The sequence below is a fragment of the Pyrus communis genome, chromosome 15, assembly GCF_963583255.1.
Source record: "Pyrus communis chromosome 15, drPyrComm1.1, whole genome shotgun sequence".
NCBI classification, from domain to species: domain Eukaryota; kingdom Viridiplantae; phylum Streptophyta; class Magnoliopsida; order Rosales; family Rosaceae; genus Pyrus; species Pyrus communis.
The window spans coordinates 6,531,929-6,552,192 of record NC_084817.1 but is presented as its reverse complement, the minus strand read 5'-3'; the positions used below and the strand labels follow the sequence as shown (position 1 = coordinate 6,552,192).

Here is a 20,264-nt window from a genome sequence, read left to right as displayed (position 1 = left end):
TTATTATTTAATTAATAGAAGAGAGAACATGGATTACAAGTAAGCTTAAAACTATATAAGATCGACGAAGATCATAATAGTTTCATGCATGTTCCTAATTTACAACCCCACAATCAAACAATTAACATTAATCTCGTTATCAGTTGGACTAATTAATCAATAATTAAGCGTCACCGAAATGATGCACATTCTGATGATGATGAGGAGCTTGGTAAGCCTTAGACATAGAGTTAGAAATGTAGCTGCCACTAGACATGGCCACATGAAATCCAATCCCGGTAGGCCTATTAGTCGCAGCCCTCTCCAGCGTTTGGACCTGAGTCTTCAAAAACTTGACATAGTGAATGGCCTCATCTAGCATGGAAGCGGTGTCCATTTTTGTCCCGCCCGGGACAAGTCTCTGTAGGATTCGAATCCTCTCACTAATCCTCTCCCTCCGATGCCGGGCCGCAACGCTCTGAGGGTCCTTAGAAATCTTCACGTTCCTTCTCTTTGGCGGCTTAACAGATTCCGGGTCGATGTTGATTGGCTGCATGGCTGCAATCCGGAATATCATCTCCCTCATGGCTGCCATCGAAGCATTTTCTTGCGACAGTGTTGAAAACGACGTGCCGTTTGTTTGGTCGGTTGGGTTTGTGTTGGTGAATGAAATGGTGGATGGTATTGTTGGGAGGTTTCGGAAGGATTGTGAGTTTGGTGAATGAATATTATTGTTACGTGTGTTTTGGTCAGTGTAATGTGACATGGTGGCCCTGAGACTATTAGGACTAGTTGTGGTGGATGAGAAATTGTGATCGGACGGCGGCAGGTCGGAAACCACATCGTTGTAGGCACCGCAGAGCTCAGAGATTTTTTCCATTTGCATCATCATCGTCATCATCTCCATCTGCTCCTCTGATTTGTACTGGGCAATATCCATTGCTATATATATGCGTAGCCTATAATTTTCTTTATATTATATATATAAACTGGTAAGAAAAATAAAATTTGAAGTGTCTGATTGTTTGAGAAGAAAAGAGAAAAGCAAGGGGAAGTAGGGTTTGAAGGCTGAGAAAAGTGATGGAAAGTAGTACTGGAGGAGGTGCAGAGGGATGGGAAAGATAAATGAGTTAGTGGAGTTTATCAGAAAATGTGCAGTGGGGAGTAAGGAGAGAAATACACAATGTTAAGAGAGAAGAGAAGCCGAAGAAAACGAGTGAATGAAATTATTGAGAACAGACCACCATTTCTCTGGGAAGAATATATATAGACACCAATTTTAGGTTCCTTTACTTCAAATCGAATGTGTTACAATATATTTTCTACCCCGGGCTTGACTTACATGTTGAAGTGCCGTTACAATTACTTCCCTTAATTCTCATAAACCATAGGTGGTATATCCTTCAAAAAAAAAAAAAAAACATAGGTGGTATACAAAATTCTTTCTTCTTTATAACAATATATTATAATAATAATAATAATAATAATAATAATAATAATAAGGGGAGAAGAGTTTAGGTTGAAATTATTATAATAATTTAATAGAGGAGAGAGTTTTGAAAAGGGATGTACGCATGGCTCAAAACTCAATACCCTATCCTGTAGAATATGAGACCACCAGGGCTGGTCTAGAGATTTTTGAGGCATGGGCCATAGGGCGACGCCAAAAAATGTGCCATCACTTTATTTAAGAAAATTATTTGTTTTCACACGTAAGACATCGATAAGATTATACTTAGAAAATCACTTCAAACTTAATAATTTAGAAACGCGGAAAAATTAATTTATTTTGTATCGTGAGAAGGAAACAAAAAAACTCCGAGTTTACAAGTAGATAGATATGAGTTTTGTTTTCCATCTAAACTTTTAAAGTGTTTTTGTATAAATCGTGAGGTGTTTTTTTTTTCATTTAGTATTTACTAACCTTGTCAATAGGGGATTAAAAAAATAATTATGTTTTTGAGTCTTTAATTGATATGTATAAGTAATAAATGGGTACTCAATTAAACTTTTTGATGACACATCATATGATTTGCAAATTTGGTCTAAAAATTTGGTCAATGCATTACTCTTTGTTGAAGATTAGACTTAAATTGGAACAAATGTTTAAGAATAACAACTCACATAGCTACTAGCTACTAATTAAAAATAAAATAAAAACCAAACAAAAATTCGTAAAAATTGAAAAGAATAAACATGCACTTAGCATCTTCAACTGAGGACACCTCGTTAATTTTAAACGACAAAAATCATTGATTCTAATTAAACTTTTTGATCATTTAGCCAAATTTTGTATATTTATACTCTTATGAAAAGAAATTTGTAAAAATTGAAAGGTAAATAAGCACACATGGTGTTTTGAACCCAAGACCTCCTCATTAATTTCAAACAACAAAACTTCCAGCTATAGTTAAATACTTTGTCATTGAACCAAATTTTATAAATTTATACACTTATGAAAATATATATAAATATACCACCCTAATAATTTTGATGCCCCCAATTATTTTGGACCCCGAACGGTCGCCGTGCCAGCATTGGACCTGGGCCGAGCCTGAAGACCACATGCAATCTCTTTTAACTTAGTGAGATTGTCTAAATGACTACTCGATCAACATGTTATATTTTAAGGTGAAAGTTGTGATCGACGCTAGTTTTCATCAATACTTTTCCTTCAAGTTTAGATCGAGTCCTCGATTAATTATTTTTGGAAGGTACAAGTAACCTTAGAAGTCCATATTTTAAGTTTAACTTTCGAGTTAAAACTTAAAATTTAAACGAGAAATTGTAACAATGTTGTTGAATAACTAGAGTCGATGTCCACACGAAAGACCGGAAATTAACGTCCTCACATATATGTTCTTGGAATTTTGTGGTCAATCTTTTAAGGTGACAAAGCTGTTAGATCTTTTTTCTTTCCTGCCTTGATTTTTGGTTCCTTTCTTTATTGGGAAACAATTTCTTCTATCGGAAGGTAGATAAAAAAGTTAAAAGGTTGATATCCGATTATTGCTTCGTAGATTTGGAAGAGCATCACAGTGGAGCATGCTGTCCATCATTTGCTGGAGAAATTTTTTATTATGATCGGAACACATAATATATCACGTGTTTTTATATAAGTGGTAAAAAATTTTATCTTTTAAGTTATTAAATTTTTAACATACATATCTCACAATTTATATAGTGACATGTGGTGTACCACCTCAGTATACCACGTGTTTTTATATAAGTGGTAAGAAATTTTATTTTTTAAGTTATTAAATTTTTAACACACATATCTCACAATTTGTATAGTGACATGTGGTGTGCCACCTTATGTTCCAGTTACATTGAAAAAATCTCCCTTCATCTGGACCCTTTGATTAACAAGTGGGACCCACCTAGCACTTACATGCAATACCAATTGTCCAATGACCAAAAACCCTAATCAAATGCAGAAGATGGTCATTTTAATTTCAGTGATTCTCACCATAAATCTAGGTCTTTACTCCAAAAGAGAAGCAATAGAAACACAGAAATGTACAAGTAGTGAATGTGATGAAACATCAATAAAGGGCTCGGATCCACCAACTGTTTGAAGAAGCACTTAGCACACAATAAGTGCTTTTGGGGGTGGATGAATCATTTTTCTTTTTATTTTTTTTCCTGAAAGTGTTTGTTTACAATACAGAAAAACACCATTTGAGTGGAACTGTCAACAGTCAACTGTGATGGTCTAACTTTGCCCTTAAAAACTTCACTTCCTTTTAAGGCCAAAGCCCCCACAATCACATGACAGGGTCAGAACTCTCACCAGACCCCCCTTATAAGTGACAGATACATTCCCTTCCTTTCCTGGCTGGCGGTGGGAATACGGTGCCGTCTGATCATGCCGGTGATGTGGGTGTGGGCCTGTTGCCTGTGGTAATGGTCCAATCGGAGAGTTCTAGATAATGTAGCTAGTAAATTTTTAGGGTTTTGGCTCCACATATGTGATATGATATGATATGATGATATATATATATGATTTAGCTAGGGTTTTGTATTTTATTGTATGGTGGTATACAGCCTAAAAAAAACTCATCTTCTTCTCTTCTCTTGTTGTGGCTTGGGAACGCGTTTCGAGATGGATCAGGTTTTCTGATGCCTACGGCCTCCTGATTCATTTGCTGGAATTCCTATCACGCTCGAACCATACAATTACGAATACCATGCAGCCTGCAGCTTGTGATGACCATCAAGTATGTAAAACCTTTTATTTACATACCTATATAGTTATTTGATACAGTAACAATGCTCTTGCTACAATCAAATGTTTGCTTACATTTACATTGGTTATATATAACATTTTTTTTTATTGATAAGAGATGTTTTATGGTGAAAACTTACATTTTTGTATAGTCCTAGTGAAGTACAATGATCGAAATGATCTCACATCGCTTAATATATATATATATATATATATATATATATATATATATTGTCTACGTATTACAATTAAATTGTGGCACACTTGAATGGGCATGTTTAGAGAATGAATCTCGCATTGAAAAATTAAGAACCTTATATGTGCTCATATGTATCAGTTGAGCTACTCTTTAAATTTAGAGTGAAACTATTCACTTGCTAAATATTTAAATAAATAAAAAAAACCAAAGGTGGACCCTTGAGAAGGAGAAAGGAAGACAGTGAAGGTTGTTTTAAAAAGTGAGTGGGTTGGATTTGAACAGTTAATATAAAATATTCAAAGTTTAAGAATGTTATCGGAGATGAAAGTTAAATTGAGTAGCTAAAATAGTTTTTTGCACTGTTCACTTGCTAGTTTAACAAAATTTAAAATTTATCTTCGAGATGCTGTAAGTTTTGTTAACAAACATTGTTTCAATACATCTATGTCAACAATACATTTGCGCCAACTCTGGCATCAAAACTCGGGGTAGGCAAACATTTCCGAATTTTGTTAAACTAGATTGGAATTCGAGATGTTGTAAAATTTCTCATTTATAAGTAAAGAGAAGTATCACTAAACTGTAATATTAAGTGCATGTTGGGTGGAATTTCTAACTTTGCATTATCACTGGTTGCACCACCTTAACTTCTTCCCCATGTTAAACACTTAGGCTATCTCCAACCAAGGGCTGGCCAGAGGGCTCATTTTAGCCCTCTAGCCCTCCAAGAAATTAATATTTTAATGAGCAATACAGGGCCATATTTGTCTCCGTCTCCAATCGATGGCCAAAGGGCCATAGGGCTCGTTTTAGTCCTATCACAAAAAACCGTCTCCAACTGAGGGTCAAAAGGCCATAGGGCCAAACATAATTTATTATTTTAAAACTACAACTTAAATTCAAATTCAACGGCTAAGTGACGTCATAGGAAATTTTGTGAAATAGAAGTTATAGGATAAAATATGAAACAAATTTTGTGAAATAGAAGTTATAGGGAAAAATGGAATTTTGAAAAAAATAGGAAACAAATTTTGTAAAATAAAAGTTATAGGAAAAAAATAGAATTTAAAAAAAAATATATGAAAAATATAAATTATAGGAAAAATTTTGTAAATAAAAAATAATAATAATATTGTAAAAAAATATATATATTCAAATGCAACGGCTAGCCATGCAGCCAACCCTCCAGCCCTCTCCGATTCCGTGGGGCCTTCTCAGATTCCACAACCTTCTAGCCTAGCCCTCGGTTGAAGACGGTTTTCAGCTTATTTTCGGCTCTCTGGCCATCTGGACCCTGCAGTTGGAGATGGTCTTATAATACTTGAACCTAGCTTAGCCATATCATAATAATACACCAAATATACTTGTACCTAGCTAGCCATATTATATAATACACCAAACCCAGCAACCAAACGCGTTTTAAGAACCATATTTTACCACCAGGACATGACATTATTTCACTGTTTCAATTATAATTAGAACGGTTTATGCTTGTTATCATCTCTAAAAAATATATTAAATTTGGAGGGTGTTTAGTCGTTCACATGTGTCAAATAAATAAAAATTATATTACCAAATAACATCTTTATAATAAACTGTCAATTATTATTATATTTATACAGTAAAATAATGTTACATCGTCTTGTCATTGACAACCAACGAATGACTTCGACATATATAATAAGTCAAACTAGCAGTGCCCAAAATATAATTCTTGCTTCTCCCCCATTTTCTTTGTGATCTCACTAGTACAAAAAACAGTTTGCGAGACATAGGTCCTTCTTCGCACAAAGTCAAAAAACATCGTGCAAAAATTAGCCCCAAACTAGCAGTGCCCAAAATATAATTCTTGCTTCTCCCCCATTTTCTTTGTGATATCACTAGTACAAAAAACAGTTTGCGCGACATAGGTCCTTCGTCGCACAAAGTCAAAAAACATCGTGCAAAAATTAGCCCAATGAAACCTTCATCATGCACCAACTGTCGCACCAAGGTAGTAGGGACCTACGTCTTGCAAAATGGCTTTGCGCAACGCAGGTTACTTCTTCGTCGCGCAAACCCTCTTTTTTTTGGCAAAAATATTTTGTACTTAATTTTTAATAAATATTGTAATTAAATTCTAAACAATAATTAATAAACCAATGGAAATTGAGGCAAGAAATATATGTTTTTTGGTAAAATTTCCACTAAGCATTATTGAAAGAATATTTTGTATTATCATTAAAACAAATGTATATAAGATCAATGTGGTAAAGCCAATACATTCATTGCAAACCTAAGATATGTGTTTGAACATATTAACACACATCCTCAAAATCCGAAAATACAAACTTGAATTCTTTCGAAGACTTGCAGATAAAAGCATCTTCCCTTTTATACATACAAGGATCTAACTACTTCATGTAGCTCCTTCATCACTCCTCATATCTCACTACACCAAAACCACACTTAGACGTAATAATTGAGCCATATCTCACTTAGACTCCAATAGGTTGCAGAGAAGATATAGGAAACAAAGACAATATACAGATTAAGGGAACAAAGGCAATACCAAAGCTCATTACATTTAATAGTTCTCAAAGCAAATTGAAAGCTTAAGTACATGGAAGATAAGGTTGGCTAGTAGGTACCATTTGAAATAAAACAGTAATTCAATGATTAAATTTGCTGCGTCGCGTAAGTTGCCGTCGCGCAAACATGTTTTTGTATTAGTGTGAGGATCTTGGGGATCTTCCAATCACATCCGTTTACCGTGCATCGTGCAGCCAGTTTTCGTCAAGTACTGTTTATATTCAATTTTAAATTAAAAAATTACAATAATTTTTTACTGCACAATATACAATAAACAAATGTGATTTAAAGATTCCCGTAAAAAGAATCTAAATTGTCACTTCTTATTTACCTTCCCTCTTTCCGCACTACAAATTATTATAAAATATAATTAACTCTAAATTTTATATTTAATGAGAAATGGTCCCCTATTTGATCTCTTTGCTTTTGTCTCCCTGTATGATTGTCATCATTTTTCAGATTGAGTGGTGCGTTGCAGTTTTTTTCTGGTCGACCAATTGGGCACATCAGACGGTCAAAAAGCATCTCATGCACTTGTTTGGGTTCAAATTTTGGTGTGTTCGTTTTCGAGATGGTGGCAACTCCCAGTGTCCGCTAATTTGAAGGGTAAAAAAGGGTCGTGGTCGAGGAGAAAGAAAGAGAAGGCAATTTGGTTTGGTCCACAAACTATCCTTATATTATATTTGAATGAGAGAAATAAACTTGAAATTTAGATTAAAGTTGGAATTTATAAATTGATATGTATCAATTCCTTTGTTTGAATTTATAAACATAGAAATTTAGAATTTCTGGCTAGAAAAAAAATTGGAATTTGGGACCTCCAATTCCAAGTTTCAATTCCATGTAAATAGTGTCATTGCCTAATTTTATGATTGAGAGTTTAAAAATAACAAATTACGTATTCAATTTCATTGTTCTTTTAGGTTAATCAAATAAAAAAATTCACAAATTCTAGGAAATAAAATACCGTCATTTTAAAATTCCTTAGTCATCTTGAATTTCTTCATCCAAATATAATGTTACTGTTGTCTTGTGTTGTGCTGGTAAAGGAATATGATTCTCTCCCCTCGTATTCTCATTCCTTTCTCTCTCCTCCTCTCATACTTTTTATTTTGTCTTTCTTTCTCTATAAATAAAGTTAATATAAGATGTTGACGTGGTTTAGCTGTGACCGTTCAAATAAAAAGAAAGAGAATGAGAGAAAAAAAAAAAAAAAAAAAAAAGGAGAGAGTATCCACTCCGCTGGTAAAAGGGTTTTGCTTATTTGGAGGTGTTTGCGCCATGATGTGTTTGGTGATCTCACTGGATGGTTTTTGTCTAAAACAGCAAGTATTGGGTCTTGGTCACATTGGAGTATGTGTTAAGTGACATCCTTCTAATTTGTTTGGCTTCAAACACGAATTATTTCGACCAATAAAGGACATGAATTATGATCATCATGATGTCATACTTCACACCGACAATGAAGGTTAATTACACAAATGACACGTGAACTTGCGCTCGTATTGTTCAATTCAGTTCTCAAACTCTAAAGTTTGTAAAATTTGTCTTATTACTCTTTGATCCTTCCAAGTGTATTTAAAGGAAGAATTGATCGTTTATCTCGGAGTTACATATGGACACAAATGTGAAGTTGCAAGTGTTTTTAAAGGAAGAATTGATCTTTTATCTTGAAGATACATATGAACACAAGTGTGAAGTTGCAACACATAACGTAACGCTCCAAGCATGACTCATTTAGATAAGGGCGGACAAATTCGAGCCTTTTTAAATAAGTTTTGGTTAGCCCGTTTAATAAGAGTTGGTTGGCCGACATGGGCTGCTCGAGCTTGTTAGGGGTGGGTAAACGGGTGGGTGCATGCGGTTTGGGGCGGGTCCAAAAAATCGAAACACAAAACGGGACGGGGCGGGTCTACGAAATTAGTGGGGCTAGACAGGTCCAAAAATAAGAAGGAACGGGCCCCCGACCCTGCCCATTTGTAGCATGGGATAATGGGTTGGATTAAAGCGACGTCGTGGCCCTCGACTTACAAGGTCACCCACCAAATTGGACCAGATTTTGGAAGCCCTCAAGAAGGTCTCTAGAACCAATACATAGCAGAGCATTTTTATATGATTTAATTAAATCCAACTCTCTAGCATTTTTATCCCCTCATCTCAGAGACTTTCATCAATCCCTCATTTTCCATTCATTCACACTCGAGCTTGCGTCGAGTTCTCAATAGCAGTCACAACTCACCCAGACCATCATCGCCTCACGACCACCACGACTACGCCGCCCTCGAGCTCTTGCTGTAATCGTTGGACCGTCAGATCTCGATCGTTGACCACCCAACAGGGTAATTACTAGTTCAGACTCCCAGATCTCGGTCGTGGTCCTCGAGCTCTTGCTAAATCTCAAACAAAGATGGCTTGTTGCAGATTGGAGAAGATGGTGGGTTCAAGCGATTTATATGATTGTTTTGCTTTGAAAAAAGGTTTTCAGATTTAGTAAGAGATACTGGAGGTTTTGGGATTTGAATTTATATGATTCATTTGGTTAATTTGTATGCACGTCAACCTTTTTTAGGCAAGTGGGTGTAGTAAGAGATACTAGAAATCCCATAACAATCAAAATACTATTGCTTTGAGAACCATGAGTCGTTCAAATTCTTGTTGCAAATTATCGTAATGCTACTACTTGTGATTTGAGCATCTAGGTTATCGACAGAGGAAGATGAACGACGAGTTAAAAAAATTGTAATCGAACCCGTGGACCTTACCTGAATCGGCCCGTTTCAAACGGGCCAAGTTAGGTCCGGTTCCAAATTCAAAAACGGCATTACTCGGGCTGGCCCACCCCATTGCATTTTAAAACAGGTCCAGTTAGGTTCTTTCAAATTTGGGCCCGGCCCGGCCCGTGTCCACCCCTAGAGCTTGTCATTTGACCATCCCTAACACATTGTTACATATTGACATATCATGCATTTTGTTAAGGTACAAACATACATAATTGAGCTAATAATTATTAATTCGTTTAAAACTTTTGATAAATAGCTTGATAAAAAAACAAATTTAAATAACCTTTTATTTATTTAAAATAAAATAAGCCAGGCCAACCCGTTTAGTGGCCCGGCTCAATCCCAACCCAGGCTCATACGGGCCAGCCGGACCAAGCAGCCTTTTTAACACCTCTTTACGCGACACAAACACAAAAGATGTCAATTTCAAAGTTCAAAGAAATTCTATAAATATTTCAAAATTCATTCAAAATTTTGTTCAATCAACCAAAAGACTAGCATTAAGCTTGTAATTTGTCAGGTATGTATATATTCAAGCGGCATTTCCATTTGAGACACTTCCTTGATCACCATCCAAAAGCTCATTTACACATAACTGAACGATGAATAAATGTGTTCTCCCTATTAATCTGAGTTTAAATTTCTAGTTTTGTTGTTCAAATTAATTTAATGTGAAATATCGTTAGTATAAAATAGACATTTAAAACAAGAGGATGCAAAGCGTTATTTGAAGCAAACTTCAAGGTGGTAAAATGTAATTGCCCCATAATGTATTGCATATTTAGGCAATGGGAGATAAGCACACACCTTTTTTCGCCTTTTACACTCTTTTTTATTTTTTGCTATCAGATTGAATAAATAAATAAAAATAATGGCCATAATTAAATATAAGTGTGTGAAATGCTAAAAAGCGTGTTTTTATCATTTTCGGGGCAATTCATAGAGGCATTGTACTCAAATACTGAGATTCGAATCTCTTTTTTTTTTTTTTTTTTTTATTTTTGAGTACAAGATATATTTTACATTATGGGGAGGAGGAGTTCGGTTAAGCCACACAGTTGGCAACCTAATTTGGTATTGAATTTTTTATCCACTAGATTTGAACCCAAGACCTCTCACTTACAAGTAAAAATGAATATCACCAGACCGTAGTACTAATTGGCGAAATTCAAATTATATAGAATCAAAGTATATGTTTGTCCCTTATGAGCATCAAGATTCATTTGGGCCCAAGTTGGTTTCTATTTATGGTTGAATGATAATAGACTTCATGTTTAAGCAAGCATCTCAATTGAATATTGGGCCATTGGACCATAAGAGAAAAATTGGTAGGACTGACCCAACAAGTTTTCACATAGTGATAAGAGAGCAGAGACATGCAGGAGAGAGAAAAACTAGAGGAAATAAGGGGGATGGTTGCTGGCGTCATGGAGCCACCGCTGGTGGTTGGGTGGTTAGCTGGAAACGAAAATGGGCGTGTGGCGGTTGTTGGATTTGGATTTTTGTATTTTTTTAGTACGTCAGTATTTTATCGGTAGCCTTTGGTATCATATTCGTCATCTACAATATTTGAATTTAAGACATTTCGTTTCCAAATGAAGAAGAATATCACCAGATCGGAGTAGAGGATTATGGCCTTCCAGAGAGGAAGGAGAGGGTTTGAACTCCAAACGCAGTGGATTAAAAAAATTCGTAAATTGTCGAAGCATTTTGGATAATTACCATACTTCAGAGTTGTCGAAACATTTAGTTCAAAAAAATAATTCATGTGTTACTGATAAGCAGGATTACATTTTAATTACTCACCAGAATATGTGTTGGAGCATTCAAGTCTAGTAACATTTTAACATAACATGCATGAGATCAGCATTGTTGGCAATGGCAATGGCGAAAGCATTGCATGTCTTCACATAGATTCACATGTTTGCACGGAGCCCACATTTGGAAACTAATTTTCTGAATCATGTAGAACTCTCCTGTGTAAAATAAGGGCGGATTTGGGTTTACCATTTTTTTTTAAAGCAATTTCTTTAAAAAGTTGGGACTTGATTATTGTTTGGTAAATGAAAAAAAAATGCCTTTTTCTTTCAAAATCATGAATTAAAACAGCAAAAAGCAAAAATAGCTTTACACATGCTTCTCAAATAATGTTTTTTTCATTGGAAGCAGGTAAACATTAACAATTAACAAAACTTTCATTTTGATAATCCTACTCCTTTTTTGGTTTTTTTTTGCTAAAAACACTTTTAGCATGATAGCTTATGAAACATTTATTTGCTTTTTTCACATCTGTTTTTTGTTCTAAAAATATTGAAATATTTTATTATAATTGTGAAAAGTAAATAAGGTAATAAATAATACTTTAATTTGACATATTAGCCAAAGACTCACGCACGCACGAGGTGTGGGGATGGGTTGGCCATTAGATCTCAGATGTCTAAGTTAGTTTATCTGAAAAAAGTGAACGTTCAGAGTTTAATTGTGTAGCAAAAGCTTACCTAGAAATTGATGAAGATGAGGTATTTATAGGGTGGTGGCCGACCTAGGTGTAAGATTTTACCCTACACATGACGGTTTTCCATGGGCCAAGGTGAGTCATCTGTAAGATGGATGAGGAAAGAATTATCCTAAAAATATTAATTATGAGAAATCTTGGGACGATGATGGTAGCATCCTTGATTGATTATGATGAGGATTTACTACTTGTTTGAGTTGATTTTGAATTAGGAGAGTATTAAAGATATGAATTTGGCATTAATCATATTTTTAATGTCTTTGACTTTTTTTTCCTATTGTAGTTTGCTGCTCAAATCTCCAAGCATGTTTGAACTGAATGTTGGAATACTTGTGGACCATGCCTATACAATAAGGGCAATCTTTTCTTCTTTTTATCTTTAGCTCCACAAATGGTTGGAGTATGCCCGAAGAACAATTGACGTGGCAAGCTCATGAACTGCAAAACTGGTTGATCGACAGAGAAGGAAGAAGCACACAAAATTCATTAAAAAATATTTTTCTTTGTTTTCGTTGAATAGAGCAAGTGGTGGACAACTTAGCAGTTAGACTTTTGGAGTTCGGGCAAACAGTGACAAAGAAAGGAAAACGCGGTTTTGGGCTGCCCAAGTGCCCGAGGTGAGTGTGACTCTATTCACATTTCACACCTTCTCTCTATTGTTTATTTGTTCATTTTTATTTTATTTTATTGTAATTGTAAAATTATGAAATTATTTATTTATATAAGCCTCAATAATGCAGTTCCATTCGGTAGGTTACGTGACTCGTAATTATTCTCTTTTCTTTTGCGGTAGGCTATAAGCACAGGAGATCTATGATTGCTTCGTAATCGAACAAACCTAATGTCTGACCAAAAAAAAAAAAAAAATTACTACGTAATTTTATTGGTATATTTATTTACTTGAACGAGAAAGTCATAAGAAGAAGTTGTGAATCGGGTAAGGAAAAAAATGAATGTGAATAGATAAATTAGTGCTTAGAAATTCTTGATTTTTAAGGCACTGAATTATGAATTAGAAAGTAGTTTTTACGTTTTGTAGACATGTTATAGACAACTCCACTAAAAAAATAATACAAACAAACTAGTTTGGGTTGGCCATAATCATATCAACCCAAACGAAATTAATTGTTCATGTGTTGAGTCAACTCACCTAATTTTGAAAATAACATGGTTTAATATGTTTTCTGCAACCCGTTTACAATATATGACCTATACAGCCAGTGCAGTATATCACAAGATAATCTATTTAAATTAAAGATAAAATAACAAGTTTAACCCTTTTATTCGAGAAGATTCTTCCATAATATGTGTGATATAAACGGTTACAATTGATTGAATTCCATCGAACGGCTGAGAAGAAAAGACAGCTTGAAAATACAAAAAAATGGAAAAAGGATCCTCGCCGGATTAGAATTTCAAGGATCCTCCAATCACATCCGTTCATCGTTCATCGTGTTATCGATTTTTGTCAGGTGTTGTTTGTATTCAATTTTAAATAAAAAAAATTTACAATAATTTATGACCGCACGATATATGATAAACGGATGTGATTGGAGGATCCGCCAATCACATTCGTTCATCTTACAAAATGCTATTAACTTTTGTCAGGTGTTGTTTATGTTCAATTTTAAATAAAAAAATTTGCAATAATTTCTAACTGCACGATATACGATGAATGTTGGAGGATTCGGCGAGGATCCTCTTGGAAAAAAATGGGATAACCTGCTCAAGGCAAGTAAATGGAAAAGGAACCTCTCCAGATCCTTTCCACCAAATCCTACCAATTAACAAATTCGGACTCTTGAAATTTGATCCAAAAGTTATTATAACTTTTAAAGGAATCCTCTATTTTTAGTCATTTGATCAAATTTAAAAGTCCCGATTTATTGATTGGTATGATTTGATGGAAGACATCCGGAGAGGCTGACCCACCTTTATCTACCACACCTGCAGTTTCTCTCTCTCTCTCTCTCTCTCTCTCTCTCTCAAACAAAAATCAACATGTGACCCTCTAATCTCTCTACCCCAATGAATCAAACCCTAATTAGCTGCTGTAATTGAAATTGCGTTGATTGCAAAAGCAATAAAAACAGGTATGCATGTACGTATGTATGAACATGAATATGATGGTGTGGGAATCGGTGAAACGGAGGAGGAGGAGGTTCAGGTTCGGGCTAAACCAATATTCTACTAGAAAATTAATTTATTTAAACTCCCTATTAATAAAAATGAAGTTTTAACGAAAAGTTCACGGTACTGTTCACTTTAACGACGAACCATATTTTTACACTAAAAAGTCAATCATGATATTATTCACTTTACCCTTTATTTTCTCTTTATCATTAAAACTCAAAGTTTTCAATCTTTTCTCATTAATTTTCCTTAATAAAAAAAAATATTTTTGCTTATCCACGTTAATTGTAGCGTATGTTTATTTTACACATTTTAAGTTGTCAAGTAACTTTCCACTCAACCTGGTTAACTCTTGTAATTTATTTTCAAAGAAATTCCAAAATTATAACCAAGATATGATTTGCCATTAATCATATCTTTAATGTCTTTGACTTTTTTTCGTATCGTAATCTGTTGCTCAAGTGTCCAGGCATATTAGATTGGGCATGGGAATACCTGTGGCCTTGCCCATTTAGTGTGTGCATTCTTTTCTTCTTCAAAAAAAATTTAACATGTCCTCTGTAAAATTTTTAGAATTATTTTTAGCACTACAAATTGTTGAAGTATGACCGAAAAGCAATTGATGTGGCAAGTTCATGAACTGCATCACAAGAGAGATTTTTCAGTGTAACCGATACATGAGATTGTACATTACATGTTATTATACAAATGATGGGATATGTGCTGGACAACTTAAACTTTTGGAGTTCGGGCAAAACATTGAGGAATGAAACAACACGTGATGTACTATTTATATTTCTATCACAATTATAAATTTCTTGGATCACTGATTGATCGACAAAGAAAGAAGAAGCACACAAGAAATTCATTAAAAAATTATTATTTTTCCTTGTTTTCGCTGAAGAAAACAAGTGCTGGACAACTCAGAAGGTAAACTTTTGGAGTTCGGGCAAAACATTGAGGAATGAAACGAAAGCACGATTTTGGGCTGCCCGAGATAAGTGCTAGTTTGGTATTGATGTGTTTTGAAAAAAAAAACTGTTTTTATTTGGATGTGAGAATATGCTTATTTTTGCTGTTTCATATTTTAAGTTTTTTTTTTTACTAAAAACTATGAAAATAAGTTGTTTTTAAGTGTTTACCAAATACATTTTTGAACACAACTACCTATTTTTTATAAAATCACTTCAATATCAAACCAGTATTTACTATATTCATATCTTCTCTCTATTGTTTATTTAGTTTATTTTTATCGTAACTGTAAAAGTAAGAAATTATTAATTTATAAAAACAGGTATGCAATTTCATATTCGCTAGGTTAGGTAATTTAGTAACAATTGTATCGTTTGACCAAAAGAATAAAAATACTTTTTATGTAATTTTATTAGTATGTTTATGTACTTGAACGAGAAAGTCATAAGATGAAGTTGTGAATCGGGCAAGGAAAATAATGAATCATGAATGAATAAATTAGTACCTAGATGATTCTTGATTTTTAATGAATTAGAATGTGGTTCCTACGTTTTGTAGACATGTTATAGACAACACGACTCAAAAAATAACACGAAACAAATTAGTTTGGGTCACGTCAATCCACAGGAAATTAATGATTCATGAATCGAGTCAACTCACCTAATTTCGAAAATAACATGATTTAACATGTTTTCTGCAATCCGTCAACAACCCCGTATGACCTATGAAGGTGGATTGTCTGATCTTCCATTTTCATACTCTTCTCATGTCATTTTATTTGTGTGGTCACGGTTAAGCTACGTCAACATTTTATATTCTTATTACTTTTTGTTTTATTATTTTTATAAAAACTTAATACAAAATATTGACGTGACTTAACCGTGATCACACATTATAGAAAGGCATGGAAAGAGTATAAAAATTGAAGGACAGACAATTCATCTCCATGACCTATATAACCAGAATACCACAAGGTAATCTATTCAAACTACAAATAAAATAACAAGTTTAACCCTTTTATTTGAAAAGATTCTTTCAAACTATGTAGCATTAATTAATACATGATATAAACGGTTACAAATGACTGAATTCCATCGAACGGCCGAAGAGAAAAGACAACTCCAACAAAACAAAACCCAAAAAAAAAAAAAAAAAAAAAAAAATCAGGATGACCTGCTCACGGCAAGTAAACGTAGGGCACACTTTGTTGAATAAAAAAGAAAGGCTGGCCCACCTTCATCTACGTACACCTGCAATCTCTCTCTCTCTCGCGTACAAAAATCAACCTGTGACAGTGTGACCCTCTACGTACACCTAATTAGTTGCTGTCATTGAAATTGCGCAGAATGCATAAGCAATTAAAACCCATTCACTAGAACTTGCACCGAGAATGGCCCATTGTCAAACATGAAGGAGATAAAAGAGATGGTAAAAGGAAAACCATATCTATTGGGCAAAGAAAATGAACATGAATATTCTATTATAAAAATTAATTTATTTAAAGTACCTATTAATAAAATGAGTATTTTTGCTCATCCATGTTAACTGAGACGTCATATACTTTTTAAGTTGTCATGTGTTTTTCTTTTTCTATGGCTACTAGATGTTTCATTTCGTCATGTTGTCTCTTGCTTGTTCATAGATTAAGCAATAGTTTGAAAGGTTAATCTATTTGGAAATTTCAGGATCTACGCTTATTTTCAACCCCTCGAAGCATTTCGTCCCTTACTACGCCCTTCCTTGTCTAGGGTGCCTGGGTATCCACTGTAAGTCTTTCTTCGTTTGAACCTCATTTGTATTTTTCATGAGGGTGTATGTGGTAAACAAATTCTTAGCGTTAACTGTTTAGTTAAAAAAATTGGAAAGCAAAAACAGCACACTTTGTTTCTAACTCGAAACATTGGGGGTTAATATTAAGGAGCCAAAACCGTTGCTTCAGGATGAAGTTTTTGATGATTTAATCCAACTTTTAAAATTTATACTCTATTGAAAACATATATGTATATATCATCCTAATGCTTTTTAGGAAAAATTAGTATCTGGTCTTTAATTTCTAATGTTCATTGATTAAGAACTTATTAGTTTTTAGATTTTGATTAAAGTCTCTATCATTAATATATTAATGAATTACATGTAAGTTACATATTTTTTATAATAAAAATTAGTAATTGATTTAGAGTTTTAATATTCACACCCTTATTAAACTCCTAATTAATTTTCAATTCAAACATTTTCAAAATATAAAAAAATAAAATTAGAATAAGTTGGTGCCCATTAAATTTTTATATAAAAAAAATTGATATGTACCCATTCTTAATATACCAATTTGTTACATGAAAAATGTACCTTTTATTTTTATATAAAATTCATGCAATTTTTTTCTCTATTCCATTTTAAACTTATATAAGTACATCAGATTTCGTTGATTTGAGAATGTATCTATGCCAAGTTTAATAGAAGAAATTTAAAAATGTTATTAAGCCTAATATATATATATATATATATTTTTTTTTTTTTTGCATTTTTGAAAAATGTACCCATATTTTGATAAAATAATTTTTTTGTTAGCTTTTTATGAACGGACCCATGTATATGTATATACACACACAATCACAAAATATATTGGTGAGTATAATTTATCTTCAATATTTTTAATCCCATAAATTATCGGTTTTATTTTAGATCTCATTAACTCATTTTAAATTAAAAATATAATAATCTACATATAAATATATTATTACTTTAATATCAGGAACTTGGTTAGAAAACTAAACAGTACAAATATTTCAATAAAAGAACATTATTAATTAGAAACTGAATTCAAAATGTCTCTTATCATGCCCCCCATTTTATAAGTTCTCGAACCATCACCCAGCTCGCCCTAGGCGAGGGGCCCTGACCTCTACCTTACCATTATTATTTGTCTAGAAGACCGATATTCTTATGTCCAAATTTTCAACAGTAACAACCCTGCTTAACCATTCAAATTTTTTCATTAATCAATGACGTGCCAAACAGGTTAACGTTCCGATCAAGCTTTGCTCATGAGCTGCACCCCTCAGCGGGCAGACTTTTGGAGCTCTAGCAGACGGTAAGGAAAGAAATGAAAACGCGGTTTTGTGACATTTTGGGCTGCCCGAGTGCCCGAGATAAGTGTTACTACTTACTACATTCATAGCGTCTCTCTCTTGTTTATTTATTCTTTTTTATTTATTTTTAGGAATATGTTATTGACATTTTAAAAATCTTATTCTACATACTTCACGAGTGTATTTTTCTTTCCAAATATAAAAAATTTGGAGTGTAGAATGAGATTTTTAGAGTGCAATAACAATTCCTTATTTTTATTGTAATTGTAAAATATGAAATTATTTATTTATATATAGTCTCAATAATGCAAAATCTCGCTTGCTAGGTTAGGTGATTCGTAATTATTCTTTTTTTCTTTTCACTATAAGCACATGAGATCAATAATTGCTTCTTAATTTTATTGGTATGTTTACTTGAACAAGAAAATCATAAGAGAAAGTCATGAATCGAGAAAGGAAAAAAATGAATGTGAATGAATAAATTAGTGCCTGGATGATCTTGATTTTTAAGATACTGAATTATTGATTTTTAGACAACCTGACACAAAAAATAACATGAAACAAACAAATTTGGGTTGGCCATAATCATGTCAACCCACACGAAATTAATTGCTTATGTATTCATCTTCACTTGTAAATGAGAGGTCTTAAATTCGATTTTCGCCAAATGCGAATTTGAACCACATTATTGCTAACCCGTTGTAAGGACGCACACCCCCTTAGTTTAGATATTACCGTTTATTAAAAAAAAAAAAATCACCTAATTCGAAAATTACATGCTTTTACATGTTTTCTACAACGCTTTAACAACCCTATATGACCTATATAACCAATATAAGTGAGAAATCTTAGATTTGATTCTTGTCAAATGTGAATTTAAACCATATTATTACTAGCTTATTGTGTGGCTAAGCCTATCCATTTTCTTAGTGTAGATATTATCGTTTGTTAAAAAAAAAAAAAAAAAAACAAGTTTAATCCTTTTATTTGAGAAAATTATTCATTACTCTGTAGCATTAAATAATAAGTAATAAACTACTTAGCATTAAGCAATACGTAACATAGATTGGTACAATTGTCTGAATTCAGCGGTTGAAGATAAAAGACAACCTGAAAAAAATGAAAAACCGGACGGCAAATAAACGTAGGGAGCACTTGGTTTTTTTTTTTCCGGGAAAAAAAAAGGCTGGCCCACCTCCATCTACATACACCTGCAATTTTTTTGCTGGTGTGTGAGGTTTTGATTCAGGCTAGGGGAGACGGCGGAGGCAGCGGCGTAATTTGGGTTGACGGCTACGAACGAACATGGATGTGGGAGTTGAAGGAGGAGGCTTAGGCTAAAGAAATAATCTATTACAAAATTAATTTATCTAAACTACCTATTAATAAATTCTTTAAGAACTCTTTTTTCAATTAAAATTTTAAAATTTGGTGCTGATTTAGATATTTTACAAAAATGAGAGTCTAGGGTGTACATGGACAGGAAAGAGGATCCTTACGTATAAATATTAAGAAAAACTAAAGAAAATAACTTGAAAACTTTGAGTTTTAACTATAAAGATAAAATAAAAGGTTAAGTGAATAGTACCAAGTTTGATTTTTTAGTGTAAAAATATGATTTTTCATTAAAGTGAATAGTACTGCAGACTTTTCATTAAAACTCTCTAAATATTATTGTTGTTTATTTATTTATTTATATATATTAATGCTAAACTTTAGATAGGGTGTAAATTGAAAGGAAAGAAAATTCAAGTATTAATAACTTTAGGTAGGGTGTAAATATTAATGAACTTTAGAC

General features: G+C 33.4%; 1 protein-coding gene across 1 annotated transcript; it reads right to left on the bottom strand.

Annotated features, from left to right (window-relative positions):
* Positions 1–1,178, bottom strand: LOC137716821 (transcription factor HEC2-like). Its single transcript, XM_068456191.1, has one exon. It carries the CDS (start codon positions 917–919, stop codon positions 164–166), a length of 756 nt encoding a protein of 251 aa, XP_068312292.1. The 5' UTR covers positions 920–1,178; the 3' UTR covers positions 1–163.
* Between the last annotated feature and the right edge of the window lie 19,086 nt (positions 1,179–20,264).

Excerpts from the sequence above, each read along its gene's own strand:
- LOC137716821 (XM_068456191.1), bottom strand. The coding sequence starts at position 919 with ATGGATATTGCCCAGTACAAATCAGAGGAGCAGATGGAGATGATGACG.